The 17,915-nt window shown below is 35.5% G+C and overlaps 1 protein-coding gene across 1 annotated transcript in view; it reads right to left on the minus strand.

Moving 5' to 3' along the window:
• The window catches only part of LOC123547876 (prominin-1-like), a 48,723-nt gene that overhangs the window by 16,159 nt on the left and 14,649 nt on the right, over positions 1 to 17,915 (minus strand). Inside the window, exons 2-16 of the mRNA XM_053551182.1 lie at positions 17,013 to 17,062; positions 16,346 to 16,551; positions 14,826 to 14,946; positions 14,241 to 14,313; positions 13,797 to 13,868; positions 13,157 to 13,311; positions 9,695 to 9,754; positions 9,090 to 9,141; positions 8,761 to 8,849; positions 7,318 to 7,400; positions 6,617 to 6,769; positions 5,323 to 5,452; positions 4,400 to 4,461; positions 3,150 to 3,249; positions 2,038 to 2,184 (exon numbers count right to left, since the gene is read on the minus strand). Of these exons, the coding sequence (XP_053407157.1) occupies positions 2,038 to 2,184; positions 3,150 to 3,249; positions 4,400 to 4,461; positions 5,323 to 5,452; positions 6,617 to 6,769; positions 7,318 to 7,400; positions 8,761 to 8,849; positions 9,090 to 9,141; positions 9,695 to 9,754; positions 13,157 to 13,311; positions 13,797 to 13,868; positions 14,241 to 14,313; positions 14,826 to 14,946; positions 16,346 to 16,551; positions 17,013 to 17,062 (1,553 nt within the window). The remainder of the gene's footprint in view (positions 1 to 2,037; positions 2,185 to 3,149; positions 3,250 to 4,399; positions 4,462 to 5,322; positions 5,453 to 6,616; positions 6,770 to 7,317; positions 7,401 to 8,760; positions 8,850 to 9,089; positions 9,142 to 9,694; positions 9,755 to 13,156; positions 13,312 to 13,796; positions 13,869 to 14,240; positions 14,314 to 14,825; positions 14,947 to 16,345; positions 16,552 to 17,012; positions 17,063 to 17,915) is intronic.

Consider the following 17,915-nt stretch of genomic DNA (forward strand, 5'->3'; position numbering starts at 1 on the left):
CATTTGCCACCAGCAGGCAAAAGTGCCCTGTGTGCTATAGACCATGTTCAAAGGCATTAAATATCATCATTTAAAAATGATCGCTTGTACAGTGAGATCGTGATCTTAAACTCATGAATCTTTTTCTTAGTCTCAACATGTCATGATGTTATATTTTAACTTGTAAAAAAGGCACTTCGAAATACCATTGTTTACACAAAAAAGACAAACATGTCAGACAGAAAGACGGCCGTGCTAAGCATGACTTGCGTGTATCAGTGCTATACACTGGGCACGTTAAAGAACCAGGCTGTCTATTCGCAACGAGCTAGGCTAAGTTAGCCGGACAAGCCTGTATCTGATTTCTGATCTCTCTGTCGTGGGGGCTTTGTCTCACTCTGTACCTCTGGTCAGATCGCTCTGTGTCTGTACTAGTAGAGGATGAATTATGCGCCCTGTGTGGCTGCATTTGAACTATGTAAAGCGCCTTTGAACGTGAAATTGATCATGAAAAGGGCGCTACATAAATCTGGTATAATAATAATAATAATGACCTTTGCTCAGCCTCTTGAGCTACGGACCATAGGGAAAGCGATATATTGTACGTTAACAAAGCGAAATACTATTTCAAATTCCGTGTCACAAGTCGGTGACAAAAATTTACCTTTGATGGCTTTCACGAGAAGTGTAACCGAGACATCATACACTGAAATTTCATCATGTTATTCTAAAATCCCTTAACGTATGCAAATTGTATATAGGAAATTTGTCCTGCCAAATGAATTTAAACCATATTTGGTAAGACAAGCATACTTCTTATTGATTTTAGGCTGTAAATTATCATTTCTTATTTTGTAGCAACATTACATTTTGTTTACATACACTTGTAATATAGTCGGTTGAAAAAGCTCCGCAGAGCTTATGTTATTTGTATGTCTTGCCGACTAAAAATAAATCTTATCTTGTCATGTCTTGTACTGAACAAGACATTTACGCTATATTTCTTGGCACAAAATAATTCTAATGATCAGCCTAATGCCTCGGTCACAAAACCGTACGATGTTCGTACAGTTCTAAAAAATCGTACGAGTCCACCGATTTTAGAATCCTTACGGTCTCTGTACAACCGTAGCATCTGGCCACAGTACCTAAGGGCCCCGTACGATCTTCAGAGGATGAAAATCGTAGGATATTCGTACGAACATCGCAGACAAGTCGTGCGGAGCTCACGAGGAGACCGGCCGTACCTTGTATGGTGCTCATGGGTTCGTACGGCGCTCGCATGGCACTCGTGCCGTGTCCGCAGGTACTGTGCTTTTATACCACCTTGATTCACCAAGGAATTCGTACGGAGCCCTTACGGCGATCGTAATGCCCTGCGAGCATCATGCGAACATCAGACGTTCTCTGCACGGTGTCCTTCATATCGTACGGACATCGTACGTTGACCGTGCAGTCGTTAGAGCATCGTCAAGCCTCGCTGTTTATCCACATCCGCACGGACATCGTGCGATGTCCGTACGAGCTCTTCTGGGACCAGTGCGGTTCCCGTACGGGGCTCTTGAGAGGTGCTCCCGACTTCGAAAATCTCTGCGAGCTCATTGGAATTCGGGAGCTCGATGAAACATTTTCACTGAGTTTCCGAGTCCTCTACGAGTTCGAAAAATCCCTAAGACTCTCATACGAGTCATCGATGTCCGTGTGGACGCCGTACGAGTTTCCAAAATTCGACTGAAAATCTACTTATACGGAGCTCGGAGCCTTCTTGTGACCGGGGTATTAGTCGCATCACTTTAGGTTGTTGTAGAGGATAGTTATTGTGAATAACTTAAAAGACGCTGGATGCATGACTGGGATTTTGTCATGCCATATATGCCATGGAGAGGGATGGGCATTGCGCAATCTCACAGTCCCAACCGTTCATAACCGATAAAGGACTAAATGAAATAAACACTTTGTAAAGAATCTAAGAAGCTAGTCAACTTTGAATGTCTATTTTTTAAAAATCCTTTTTTTTGCAAAATGGTCTTGACATATTGTACATAAAGATAAGCGTACCAGTGTGTCCACGACACCATAGTTTATTGTGCTGAGTACATCATGAAGATTTTGCAGACTTTTGCTTGCATCAGTCACGGCTGACCCCGTGCTAATGCTACTGGTGCTTAATGAACCTAAGGCATTGTCCATCTCTCCTTCGATATTCTAGAAAATGAAACAACAATTTATATAATATATACATGTAGTACACTTTCTAAAAGATGCTTGAGCAACGATTGCAAACAGGTTCTTAACGTAGTGGGTTCCTAATGACAATCTGCAATTTTCGTGCGATATTCTCGTAATGATATTTCAGCATCCTTCGGCCGTAACATCCCGTCACAGGAACTTATGCCTACCTACCTTTTTGGTAGACTAGTGCTACAGCGCCCGCTTCGAGAGCATGAGGTCGTGGGTTCGCTTCCTGGCCGCGTCGTACCAAAAACGTGGCTTTTTACATGGCGCTCAGCGTAAAGAGATAGTTCTAGGAAGGGTATGCAATGTGTCTGTATAATACAACTTAGTGATGTATCAGGTCACGTGTGTAAGGCGTGATATTTCAGTGACGCAGCATTATAAAACCCATTTGTTTTGCAAACACTAGAGTCGCGTCAGGTTAGCTAATATAATACTGAGAACGTAACACGAGTACAATTAGGCCTTTACCTTCTTTTCTTTTCGGGAAGTGAACAAGAACATGACGTCACAAATACAAAAGTAATCTGTTTAACTTTGATTCATTTTTTTAAATAATGAAAATTATCAGAAAGACTAGAAATTTACCTTACCCAATTTTGACAAAATTTTGGGTATACATTGTAATGCAAAAATTATGACCGTTGTTCTAAGCGTTAGTTTTTTTAAACTCAACACGAGTGCAAGCGAAACAAATACAGCAATAGAGTTGGGCCGATTGTGCTCACTGCTAAAAGCAGGCACCATTGGTTAATGAATAAATAATCTGAAACCCACATGCACACCCTGTCCACACACACTTTCCTACGTTAATGAATGTACTTTCATGTTTTACACATGTTTTCGGGATTTCATTTCATACAAAGTCGTACTGTATGGCAACTTCAGTATTGCGTAATTTGCGTTATGATTACGGTTAGGATCTTAATACAAACCGTCAGTTCGCCTGCTAATCTGTTATCTAGGTCCTGTAAGTCGAATCCTTTATTCTTTAAATGGAAAGCTTCATACGCTGCCTTTCCGTCCCGACAGTCTCTGAAAATATATAACAAAGTACCAGCACGTATTCACGTCCTTTTTCGTATCGTATCATATCGTATTATTATATGTAAAGCGTCTTTGAACGTGTTTATCATGAAAAGGGCGCTATATAAATCTGGTATAATATAATAATAAGAACAATAATAATAATAATAATAATAATTACAACAAAGTATCTAATACGCTTTAACCTCAAAGAAAATGTAAATAGACAGTTTGGTATTAAAGACGTTTTCAATTATAATTATCATTCGATATGATATAGGATCTTATTTTAATCCTGATACTTAAGGATCACGTTCGTGTTGTTTTCTTAATCAGGTTACAGTAATGAGGGTGTACGTTTAATCGCCTAGATGTTAATTTTAGACTCAGAGTGCCCTTTTGCTTTTTATTTTAGAACACGAGCAGGCAACCTGTTGATCTTTCTTAAGCTAGTTGTTTTTTTTCTAGGTTTAGTGCAATTTGTCCATATCATTTTTGATATGTTATCCTGGATTCTGTACCAGTACTAATCTGTTCTTTCGAAGTAGCTATCAACTTTTCCATATGAACTGGTAAGACGATTTTTTTTTTTCAGACGGTCTTTTTTGAAATCGTCGCCTCGCCCGGAGATCAAACTCTTTTCATCTCAATGAACTAAGCGAGCAGGCTTTAGGCAGTTGGATGGCTCTTTCAAATAAAAGAATTTTATATCCCTGGCAGACTTTCAAAAAAAACCCATATTGAGTTGCCATCCTAAGCACTAGGCAACGAGCCCTAAGCCCCAAACACACCACAGAACAAGACGGATTCTCCAAATTTGTTGGTCCTATTGATAATGAGACCTATTTGTAAGTAAAACCACTTTTCACAAACCATTTGTGGTCTCATAATCGCAAATCTACACTAAATAGCTTGAAGTTTCTAAGATGGCTGATATTAAATAAATTAAAGAATAAACCGATATTAAACCAACATATGTAAGAACATATAAATGAATTAAAATGTTTAAGAATTATCAATGGAAGTGTATCGGATATCAAAGAATTTCAAAACAAAAAGATAAATTATGTAAAATTGGCCGCAGCATTCTAGGTGTGGTCAGGGGAAATTCAAATTTTTAATTCAAAACATGTTAGAAATGGAAAGGAAATATCCTTACTTAAGAACAGTTGATAGTGATGCACCAAAAACTTCAGTGGTGTCAAATTTTTTGTCGGCGACCTGGAAAAAATATATTTGATTTTATTAAGGCCTTGAACATTTAATATACATTTATTTCTTCGATTTTCAAAGTGGCCATTTTCCGTTTGGTTCCTGAATGCAATTCAGTTCAGCTTTATGTGGCTGCTTATACTTAATTTAAAGGTAGTTATAACTCAGAAACAAACTGTAAGCGATTTAATTCCTTAAACAACCGTAGTATTTAAATAAATGCCACACACGTGTAAGAAAGGTTTCCTTAAAATATTCAGGAAATTTAAAAACAACTACAACATGTGCAAGGAAAGTGTTTTGATAGACAAAAGTAACACTAATGTGTGACAGTCATATTTGGTCAGAAACTCGACTAGAATACTCCATGTCCGAGTGGTACAGGAATGATTTATTTGTGATGCAAAAGGTGATGTTTCTATTGAACTGCTGTTTGTCTATGCTTAAAATCAAGAAAGTTATATTTTCAACTGTCGCTATTTGATCTGAGCTGCCGGTGTCCAAAAATCTGACATATCAAAAGCAAGTTTCTTTATAATAATTTTGATTATGATTTTATGCAAAAATATGACCACAACACTATAAACAAAACAAATATTTAAAAAAAGATTCGTAATAGTTTAGTAGCTACAAAAGAGATAAAACTTAGTCTGTTATCAAGTGGGAATGCATAATCATTGAAATTAAAAGTTGTTTTTAATACTTCAGTTATCGCAAACGTGTATACATATACCTTCTATGTGCATATTGAATGAAAGAGAAATACAATTAAATGTAACAGTATTAACACACACACAACAACAACAACAACAACAACAAACAAACAAACAAAAGCAGACACAAGTTAAAACTGACAGAACAAAAACTTACTTGAAGAAGTTGAAAATCCGGAGGAGATAGTGGCTGACAAACAAATCTTTCCAGAATAGAGCCAACAGCAAAGGTAATAGTAGTTAACAACATCAGTAACCACGAAAATAGAAATATAAGTGCGACAGACCTGCAAAAAGGAAGATGAACTCGTTAAAATAATATTTCAAACTTAAACCATGTCTGAAAGCTCAGTTGATATTAAGTATAATACAAAAACCTGTAAAACGATCCTTTGGAAGCATAGAATGCAACCAAGCTGCATAATAACAGACTCGGTTCATTAGAGGTTATGAAATATGTGGTTCCTTTAGCATCGTCTTAATTAAGCGGAATTCTATAAATCTTCTGTATTTAGTAAGTCTACACAAGTCGGTGAAGTAAAATTGCTATTTTTCTGTTGCTGTTTTTATCAGAGAATTCTTACAACTTGAAACGTTTTTGCCATTGCCAAGATGACTGGATGAATTACAGTAACAGGTCTGAGATTTGTTTTAGTCTGAGGGCTGATCCTGATTTCAGGCTTTTTGCTACCAGAATTTCCATATATAACTCTATGGAAAAAAAAAACACATTACAGGCTTTTGGTTTTGGACTGAATCCCAGGCCTGTAGTTTAAATTAATGCTCTCCATGACTACAATTGATCGGAAAATATAACAACACAAAGTCCAAGTACAGGAAGACTTTTTACATCCGCCACACGCGGCACTATTAAAAGACCGCTGTTAAAATCTGTGAAAAGATCCTTTGGATAGAACCTGAACGCAAGCAAGCAACACAACAGCAGTCTCGGTTTGATTGTGTCTGTTCGTATAAAGTCGATTATAGCCTTAACCGTGTTTCTTTGGTCATAAAACCAAATATCATAGGTAAACAGGTTGAATAGAATTATTCATAGTTGGCGACTTTGTTTTTAGTATCAAATATTCAAACCTTACCTCTATATTATCTGTGGGACTTTTGTTTGGCAATTACACTTCTTAAAAATGCATACATTTCTACGACGAATTAGGTAAATGATTTAAAAAGTCATACAACTTGAATGGACACTCAGGTATAATTTCATTAAGTTTTAAATTGGTGTTAAATCAATGCTTAGATAGAAAACCACAATTTATAGAACAAAATCTTACTATTTATGAAAATAATGTGAAATCACGAAAATATATGACAGATAATAAATTTGAAAAAAAAAACTTATTACAAAACCTAACTGTGTAAGTCAGTGTTAAAAAATATTGAAATTCAGAAAAGAATATATTTGTAGTGATACCACTTGGGCGATGACTTACGCAATTAGTAAGTTTCCACCAGAATTCGAAACACAACCTCTCTCTGTCGGTAATGTGCGCAAGCTCTGACCAACTGAGCCAAATACCATACCAAAAAACTGCAGGCTTACTATTAGTGTAATGATTGCTCCTAGGACTGTTCCACCGATATTTCTGTAACAATAACTATTTTGTCATTTGTCTGTTCTAATCAATCTTCACTTATGGCTTTACTGCTTTTAAAAGTGATCATATGCTCGTAAATGAGCCATATTACACAATTAATATACTGCCAGTTATAGACTACACTTACCACACTTACAATATAGAACAAATGTTCAAAGCATATTTTTAAACCAAATAAACAAAGATATAAAGTCATTTTATTTTTACTATTTAGCCTTATATTTTATACTTTGAAATTCACCACACATATTTGAGCCGCACCATGAGAAAACCAACATAGTGCATTTTTGACCAGCATGGATCCAGACCAGCCTGCGCATCCGCGCAGTCTGGTCAGGATCCATACTGTTCGCTTTCAAAGCCGATTGCAATTAGAGAAACCGTTAGCGAACAGCATGGATCCTGACCAGACTGCGCGGATGCGCAGGCTGGTTTGGATCCGTGCTGGTCGCAAATGCACTATGTTAATTTTCTCATGGTGTTGCTCAGTTTTCACTATTTCAATATAATCATGCGCTGAAAAAAGTTAAACTTGCCTGTATTTGTCGTATGTCTGGGCGGTCTCGGTGTAGTCTCGTGCCTGGTCTTTATAAGATTGTATATCAATACCATCATTTGCCTGAAATTTACTTACTACGTTACACGTCATATTTTTTTTATTATGACCCTAGTACGAACTGAATGGCATCCCGGGGACATTAGCAGTGCTTACCAACAGTACCATCAAAAGATGTAGAGTATTTGTGTTAAATATAAACGTTATAGTTAATTAATGATTTAGTCCATCACTGTGCTAAAATAATGACCAGATTACATTCAAAAGAATAAAGCTAGAAAGACTCGGAGCGGTTAGACCTTAAGGAGCGCAATTCAATTTTACAAAATGAAAAGTTTTTTAACGCAAAACGAAACAAAACACCACCACCACCAACAACAAACATATGCTATGTTTGAGTTTTGTCGTCAAGACATACATATTTGTTTTTCTAAGTTTATCTAAGGCCGATTGGGAAACATGTTCTACATGTGATATAAAAATCTCAAAGCGGCATCATTTGACGATACTAGAAAAGACTTTTAGTTCTGAGCGCAAAGCAGGGCAGCTGCTTTTCTTGGATGACAGACATGATTTTCCTGTGTTTTTGCCGGTGCTGGAAAAACTCATCTTACATACCGGGGTGTAAGGTGACTCACGTGGTGAAATTTACGAATGACAGCGTAAATTCATAAGCTGCTATGATAAAAAAGTGCTTAGAAAAAAAGCGTTTGCTTTATTTTCTTTCTTCTGTGAATTGATGAATACGGTATGCCAGAAAAAGAATCTGTCTTTAGATGAAGGTTCGGATGGAATTATCTCCTGTAACTGTTTCACGGCAACGAGGCTCTGTTGAGGTTTTGTGGCATACACTCGTACGTTTTTCACGCAACATAATATGACATTCTTTCAGGAAGTTATAAATACGTTTGTTTACAATATTTATCTAGTTATTGCATCATCTGTTGCTATTCTTGCATGCCGGACAGGATTTTCCCGTGCTTTTCCGGTGCTAGAAAAACTCATCTTACACCCAGGGGTGTAAAATGACTCACGTGCTTTAATTTAGTTTTTCTTTATATCTTCTACAAATTGAAGAATAAGGCATGCGAAAAAAAGAACCAATCATTGGCAGCGGGTAAAGATGGGAATATTCGGCACAAGGGTAACTGTTTAGGTGGCAACTCCGCAGGAGCCTCGTTACCGCCTAAACAGTTACCCTCGTGCCGGATATTCTAATCTTTACCCACAACCAGTGAAAGATTCTTATAATGAAACACATTAAAAAGATCTAATTTTAATTTTAGGGATATTAAAATGAAACTACATGAATACATAATTTCTCTTTATAGTTGCAGCTCTAATACATTTGAAAGACGGGGTCGAATATGAAGTTCTTGTAGAGCAAATGTCACATTTACTTGACTGTGATGTGTAGACTTACTTGTGTTTTAAAACTTTCTATTTCCTGCACGTATTTTTTGACCTTCGCTTCCATAGTATTAAACGAATTTGCCACATTTGTTTTCATGCCTGCAAATACAGAGGAAGCCTTCCAGAGTTTTGAACTAACTTTTTTTAAAGAACCTTGGCCATACTATGTATGAATTGAAAACAGTTTACCATCTCTAAAGTTCGGAAGTTTATAGAGGGAACATAGAATAAAATTGTATGAACCCTTAAATTTTTTATACTTTAATTACTCGCTTGCAAAAATTCTATGTTATTCCTTTCTTCAATGCTGAAATGTTTGGCGCAGGAAGGAAGAAATACCTGTTAAAGGTGGAATGCTGCTAGCAATGTTAGATCCAATTTGGTCCTTCACCTGTGTAATACATAGACACGAAAGTTCATAATTAGTTTTGCAAAATCCACATTCTTAAATTCATTATGTATTTCAACATAATTCATTTATTTCAAGTCAGTCTTTTAATTACATACAACTTATTAAATTTTGGGCTGACCAGAGATCGAACTTGCACTTTCACGAGCATTTTGCACGACCTAATGAGTTCATAAGAAGAGGATGGCAGTATACCGACGTGACTAACAATTCATCTCAGTTTAAATTTGAACAGTGTGGAAGTCCGCCAGGTTAGTTAGTACGGAAAGCTCAGATTACATATCGCGAGATAGTGAGCTCAATCCCCGGTTGAGGCGTATGTTCTCTATCGCTTATTCATGTAAAGAAGTCAGCAGTTACTTGCAGAGAACAGGTTAGTACTGGTACACGATGTAGGAACACATATTAGGTTAACTGCCCGCCGGTTACATCACTGAAATACTGATGAAAACACAAATTAAAAAAAAAAGTGTGTGAAACCCCATACATGGGTAGTATATGTATGTCAAATAATAGAGACGTTTCAATACATTACCTGTTTAACTGCGTCGTTGTTCCGGAATGTATTGAAAGCGTTCTTTTGAGTTAGCGATAACTAAAATGGTAAATAAAAAAGTATTAACATTAAATCTTATGAACGAAAAAGTAAATCATAAAAAGAACTTTATTCGTACGTCAAACCCGATTCATAAGTAAATTTATGATAAGGGTCGCTTTCTCATTTCTCAAAGAATTTTATGTAACAAAGTTAAGTTGTGTCAAAATAAAACACCTGACGGTTATTTATGAGTATCAGTCGCAGTTAATACCTATACACTGTCTGAATGGCTTGCCGGTCAATAGTAATAACTATTGTCCCAGGTCCTAAGGACCTTATGAATAACCGAATATCAAAAATAGTGTCACCATTTTCAAATAAAATACAAAATGTACGCAACTGGACATTTATCCACATATGCAATTTTCATAAAAATAAACACAAATTTAAGTACCAGCTAAGGAAAGCAAGCAAATCACTGCACAACTGCCAAATATAACATACCGTATTTAGAGCGTCGATCATCTTGAATATCCGCCATTTTGGAGTTTAATTTACAATAATAAGTAATTGCACGGAAAGTGCCGACTGTCATTTTGGAGTTAAGTTTACAGTAATAAATATTTCGCTGAAGGTGCCGACTGTCATTTTGGAGTTAAGTTTACAGTAATAAGTAATTTCACGGAAAGTGCCGACTGTCATTTTGGAGTTAGGTTTACAGTAATAAGTAATTTCACGGAAGGTGGCGACTGTCAGGTTTACAGTAATAAGTAATTTCACGGAAGGTGGCGACTGTCATTTTGGAGTTAAGTTTACAGTAATAAGTAATTTCACGGTAAGTGCCGACTGCCATTTTGGAGTTAAGTTTACAGTAATAAGTAATTTCACGGAAAGTGCCGACTGTCATTTTGGAGTTAGGTTTACAGTAATAAGTATTTCGCTGACGACTGTCATTTTGGAGTTAAGTTTACAGTAATAAGTAATTTCACGGAAAGTGCCGACTGTCATTTTGGAGTTAGGTTTACAGTAATAAGTAATTTCACGGAAAGTGCCGACTGTCATTTTGGAGTTAAGTTTACAATAATAAGTATTTCGCTGAAGGTGCCGACTGTCATTTTGGAGTTAAGTTTACAGTAATAAGTAATTTCACGGAAAGTGCCGACTGTCATTTTGGAGTTAAGTTTACAGTAATAAGTAATTTCGCGGAAAGTGCCGACTGTCATTTTGGAGTTAGGCTTACAGTAATAAATATTTCGCTGAAGGTGCCGACTGTCATTTTGGAGTTAAGTTTACAGTAATAAGTAATTTCACGGAAAGTGCCAACTGTCATTTTGGAGTTAGATTTACAGTAATAAGTAATTTCACGGAAAGTGCTGACTGTCATTTTGGAGTTGAGTTTACAGTAATAAGTAATTTCACGGAAAGTACTTACTGTCATTTTGGAGTTAGGTTTACAGTAATAAGTATTTCGCTGAAGGTGCCGACTGTCATTTTGGAGTTAAGTTTACAGAAATAAGTAATTTCACGGAAAGTGCCGTCTGTCATTTTGGAGTTAAGTTTACAGTAATAAGTAATTTCACGGGAAGTGCCGACTGTCATTTTGGAGTTAGGTTTACAGTAACTAGAACTGTCACAGAAGTGACTCATACCCCCACCATACGGTCTTGTCACAGAAGAATGGCAACCATAAGGAATCTTAAAAATACTTTGGAGTACTTCATCCTGGGCTTCCACATATAAGTAATACTAGTATAATACTAGTATAGTAATACTAGTAAATATATTAAATCTCTAATATTAGAGATACACTAAAAGTGAATACAAAAAAGTGTCTTACCGACGACCCATGTTACCACAGAAAAATGTTTTTACTTTTTACATAGGACTTATAATAAAAAAGTTAGAAAAATACCTAAAACATTGAAAATCTAAAAATAGGATTTCTAAAAATAGACTAATTCCTGGAATTTAAGGGGGAGAAACTCAGTACAAAGGTTAAAAAAAGGTTACTTCCCTTTGGCTCTAAGCCAATCAGAATGAGATATAGTGAAAATACATCAAAATTAACCTTAAATTCTAGGTAAAAGGGGACACAATTCAAGAAAAATAGTGTCAGAGTTATGCACCTTGTGTCACATGATGTGGGTGATGAGGTGGAACATCTATTTTAAGTCTGAATCAAATCCATTCAGTAGTAATTGAGATATAGTGAAAATACATCAAAATTAACCTTAAATTCTAAGTAAAAAGGGGCATAATTCATGAAAAATTGGTGTCAGAGTTATGCACCTTGTGTCACATGATGTGGGTGATGAGGTGGAACATCTATTTTAAGTTTGAATCAAATCCATTTTGTAATAATTGAGATATAGTGAAAATACATCAAAATCAACCTTAAATTTAAAGTAAAAGGGGACATAATTCATAAAAAATTTATGTCAGAGTTAAGCACCTTATGTCACATCATCTGGGTGATGAGGTGGAACAACTATTTTAAGTTTGAATCAAATCCATTTAGTAATAACTGAGATATAGTGAAAATACAACAAAATTAACCTTAAATTCTAAGTAAAAGGGGACATAATTCATGAAAACTTGGTGTCAGAGTTATGCACCTTGTGTCACATGATATGGGCACATGATGTGGGTGATGAGGTGGAACATCTATTTTAAGTTTGAATCAAATCCATTCAGTAGTAACTGAGATAAAGTGAAAATACATCAAAATCAACCTTAAATTCTAAGTAAAAAGGGGCATAATTCATAAAAAAATGGTGTCAGAGTTATGCACCTTATGTCACATGATGTGGGTGATGAGGTGGAACATCTATTTTAAGTTTGAATCAAATCCATTTAGTAATAACTGAGATATAGTGAAAATACAACAAAATTAACCTTAAATTCTAAGTAAAAGGGGACATAATTCATGAAAACTTGGTGTCAAGAGTTATGCACCTTGTGTCACATGATGTGGGTGATAAGGTGGAACATGTATTTTAAGTTCAAATCAAATCCATTTGGTAATAACTGAGATAATAGATTTCGGGACGCGACGGGACGGGACGGGACGCGACGGGACGCGACAAAACTGACTCCTATATACCCCCCTCAAACATGTTTGGTGGGGGTATAATAAGTAATTTCACGGAAGGTGGCGACTGTCAGGTTTACAGTAATAAGTAATTTCACGGAAGGTGGCGACTGTCATTTTGGAGTTAAGTTTACAGTAATAAGTAATTTCACGGAAGGTGCCGACTGACATTTTGGAGTTAAGTTTACAGTAATAAGTAATTTCACGAAAGTGACGACTATCAGTTTGGAGTTTAGTTTATAATAATAAGTAACTTTACGGAAAGTGCCGACTGTCATTTTGGAGTTTAATTTACAATAATAAATAATTTCGCGGAAAGTGCCGACAGACATTTTGGGTTCACTACCTTATAATTATAACTTACTTACACCACCACTGCTTAACGGATTGTTTGGAAGAGCAGCAATAAGTACTGTACAAGTTCCCGTTGTGGCGCAGTTAGACATCATGGCAATATATGCTGCACTTGCCTCGTCTGTTCCTTTTGATACAGCATCAAAAGCTTTCACGGCTGATTGTATACCTGAATAGACAAGAGACAAGCAATTTTCAGAAAGATGCAACGTCAAGTAAATCTAAATTCATTTCCTGGTAAAGTCATTCAACGTGTCATAAATAATCATAAAAGTGTTTCAAATATGCAAAGTTTCATAAAATGTTGTCAGCTGTATGGTAAAATTAAAAGATCAATTCTCTGTCTATCATAACAAACTAAAGATCATAAAAAAACTGCATTCTTAAAAGAAGCCTAATAAACTGCTTTGATATAAGAACATAACAGAATAGAATATAAGCACTATGACTGAATCACAATGTGTAGACATGTTAAATACTATTAACTACACATGTGTAGTTGTATTACAATTTGTACACGTCTTATACTTTAGATTAAACATGAACTGTTTACATAAAATGATGTAAGGTATTACAGGACATCATATCTGTTTGCGGATGACAATGATACTGTAAATTTTATATAATGAAAAAATCAAATCCATGTATACGTACGATTGTCCATTTTGTCTAATGCGCCATTTGACAAATAGTTAACAGCAAACTCACTGATTTCTTCTTTGAGAACTACAGTTCAAGCAAAATTATTTAATTTTATTTTATATAATAATAATGGATGAAAATGCTTCTTACAAAGTTACATATTGGAGCGCGCGCGAAAAACCGTTGTTTATCGCAGAATAAAGAATGTTTAGTTCCAATTTTTGTTTTACCGACAAACAAAGCTGACATCATTAATTATTGAATGGTAGAATGTAGATTAATGTACGCAAAAAACTACAGTTCCCTCCGAACACACGTTATATAAATGGAAAGTAAACAGAAATTTTATAATTATACTCAATAGATACAAGTTTCTCTTCGTACAATTTTTTTTTTTTGTATAAAATAAACAGAAAATAAAGACTATTAAATATAGAGACAAAAAACAAATCTTACTGTTTTTATCCAGTTTACTTTCAATGGCTGTTCTTGTGGTGCCTAGGTTTTTGACCCCTACAACCTTTGCTTGCTGAAGTATGGAAATAAAACCCGGATCATATATTACCCAAATCGATGCAAACCATTGATTAAATAGACTAACCGACAACATAATCTCAAAAGTCAATAAAAAGTGAGTATCCTGAAAGTGATTAGTGATACAAACTTACTGACATAAGATTTTTGTAAGATATTCTTACAAATAACCAAAGCGCAGAAGGTAGAACACCGTTCCAACGCTTTTGAAATAATTCAGAACATTTACATTCTTCTTGCATTTTTACCAATATCTAACTTTCATTTTTACCCATTTTCTCATTTTTCAGTGTCATCTAGTATACATTCTATGCCAAGCTTGATGGAAGTTTTCAGACAAACAGTGGGTGTGTAGCTTTAATGAGCTATTGTAAAAGCGGGATGGGATATCTTAAGGTAATGTAAGCAAGGAATACAATCTTTTACTGTGCACAGTGATATTTGGTCCTTCAATGAATAGTCGTACATACGCTGGACTTGACAAATGTATTGAGAAGTGTGACATACTTCCACAGTTAGATCCAGGAAAGTATCTATATCGTTGAGATTATTGTCCACAATATCTGCGACTTTTTCAAGTGCCGTTGACATCCTCTCATTGTTCACGTATGTACAAATATTGCCCACTCTGAAAATATATAAATGAGGTCATAGGACAAAATTCATTATATATGTTGTTTGCCTTATTTTTATAAAGGAGCAGCATCAGACGGATGATTTTTTTTTGTTGAAAAATAAAAACAACAACTACAATTATAACAACAACAAAAAAGAAAAAAAACCTATCATCTAGTACTTAAATATGCCAGAAGGTAATACCTATATTTATTCGTGAAATGAGTATTATCACGCAGTCACGTTTCACGTTCATAGCGTTGCTATGACGTCAACGCTAATTATTTGATACGGTGGTTTCCTGCCCAGGTCAAACGTGTTATTGCGAGACTATAACTTCACTTGTTTGTGTTTAGACAAAAGAAAACGACTATAAATGTAGAGATATATAAATATACAGGAAAGTACAACAATAAAATGTCATTTTTGTACATTTGTAAATAGCAAATACATGTATTTTTAAAAAAATGGTTCGGTGTTTTGGGCAGAATTACTTTGCTGGTAAAATATGTCTATGCTCTGTGCAAAGTGAAATGTGATGTAAGTAGGGGGACCATAAACCTTGCTAATACTGTACTGATTGAAACACAACTAAACAGCATATAACAAATTTGCCTGTCTGAAAATATCAAAATGAGGGCACTGAACATATGTGTTCACAAACAGCTTATGCAAATATGCATTGTTTAATGTTCACAGTCATACGACTAAAAAGGGTTTATAGATTATATATTTGTATTCACAGTTTTGAACTGTATGAGTGTTACAATGAAAGACTACAGCTGTTTACACAAAAATACATTGGCCTAAAATGAAAAATAAAACAAACATCTGCAACAGTCAATACGCTCCCGTGTACTTAACAACCTATATTGTTTTTAGTGTTTACTATGAGGATATGATACTGGGGTATTGGAAATATATGTACCTATATTGTTCATCTTTATTTAATATCAATTTAATTTAATTTAATTTAATTAAGGATTTAATATTATACCATCGGACATTTATGTACATATATATATTGCCCATCCCGAGGTTACTGAATTGGGCCATTGGAGATATATATACTCATATATACTCTGTCTGGGGATATGAAATTTTGCCATTGGATATACAGGTACATACATTGCCCACCACTTTGATATGAAATCGGACCATTTAACTTCTATGAGCTTATACTCTGTCCATCTTCAAGATTAATTTCTATAATCAGAACTGACGTACCAACGTTGTAAAGGCGAGTAACAATTCATAAATCAGCTTTGAATTTATTATCTGTGTCGTAACTTACTGTTTTTTATTTTCTTTAAGAATATTGAAACGGAACATATTTTGTAAGAAACAGAGCGCAGCTAATTTTCATTTCGTTTTACGTGAAAAAAAGAAAGAAATAAGTAGTAACTACTTACAGTGTAAATACAGTAGTGACAAAGAGGATGCATGCAAACACGCGACGTTTGCAATGTATTCCGTCTGTAGGTTCTTGGAACCTTTTCCCGCCACAATTACCACAAAGTCGACAGCAACAAAAACATGCACCGACAATAGGCACCGTTACTATAAATAGCACACCAACAGCAATTGCTGCCACGTAACCTTTGAACTGGTTTAACAGCTGAAAATGTAGACAAATGGTTTATGATAATAAGGCACAAAGGCGAAAGAAAACCAGTCATAGAATAAAATGTAACAGATGTGATTTGTCGTTGAATAAAATCATTGCCTAGGGTTCAGATGCGAACGAATTATACCTCGACTAAAACACTGTGACTATTGAAATTTCAAATGGTAATCTCTTTGTAAACGAAAAATCGAGAATTGCATTTTAAATAGGCTAAATTCGTCTCTCAAGTTTAAGTGATATGGTTTTAAAACAAATGCAGTAATATCCTTTTGAGTATCAAATTTTGTAAAACAAAAATTAAAAAAGAGAAAATGTCCTAAATTGGCAAGACACTTGAAACCTGCTAAACTGCTTCTTATCTAAATGTATTTTTTAAAGGTTTGCACCTGAAACTTTACAGTGAAAACATTGTAATGAAATATAAGAAAAAAAGATTAAAAATACTGCTTTACCTTTTGAGCTAGCTGTAGAATATCTTGAGATGCCGAGTTAGAAATAGTCTCTGAAAATATAATTAAAAAGTTTAAAAAAACGGTTTGTAAGAGTGATTTTAGGTTGTTTGTTTGTTTGTTTTGGGTTTAACGCTGTTTTTCAACAGTATTTCAGTCATGTAACGGCGGGCAGTTAACATAACCAGTGTTCCTGGATTCTGTACCAGTACAAACCTGTTCTCCGCACGTAACTGCCAACTTTCCCACATGCATCAGAGGTGGAGGACTAATGATTTCAGACACAATGTCGTTTATCAAATAGTCACGGAGAACACACGCCCCGCCCGAGGATCGAACTCACGACCCTGCGATCCGTACACCGAGGCTCTACCTGCTGAGCTAAGCGGGCGGGCTCTGATTTTAGGCAGTAAAATCTGTAAGAAGACCCTTTGGAAGCACAGACCGCAGCTTAGAAAAATAATATTAGACTCGTTTTGACTGATTCTGTTCATGAGAAGTAATGAGTTATGTAACACCCCTCAGAAGCGGCTTAAGAGAAATTTTGCTAACCTTTAACCTGCTGGCGGCAAGTGATTCTGCCTTTGCGACCAGTGCAGACCAAGATCAGCCTGCACATCCCGTGGTCTGCACTGTTCGCTATTCAGACAGTAAATTTTCAGTGAGCACACCTTTGAATAATAGTATTGCGCAAATTGAATGATGGACCAGTCCATTTTAGAAATTTAGCAGGTTAAGTGTTGAAGTAAACTGAATGTACTCCATGATCCCAAAGGACCAGAAAATATATCAATACTGAGTCCAAGGGCGGGGGAATTTCATAAAATTAAGACGGCATAGTTTAACAGAGTCTGAATACACTTTTATTTAGTTGTTTGAACTGTATTTCCTTAATTCTGTAAAATA

The sequence above is a fragment of the Mercenaria mercenaria genome, chromosome 9 (genome assembly GCF_021730395.1).
Source record: "Mercenaria mercenaria strain notata chromosome 9, MADL_Memer_1, whole genome shotgun sequence".
Lineage (NCBI taxonomy): Eukaryota > Metazoa > Mollusca > Bivalvia > Venerida > Veneridae > Mercenaria > Mercenaria mercenaria.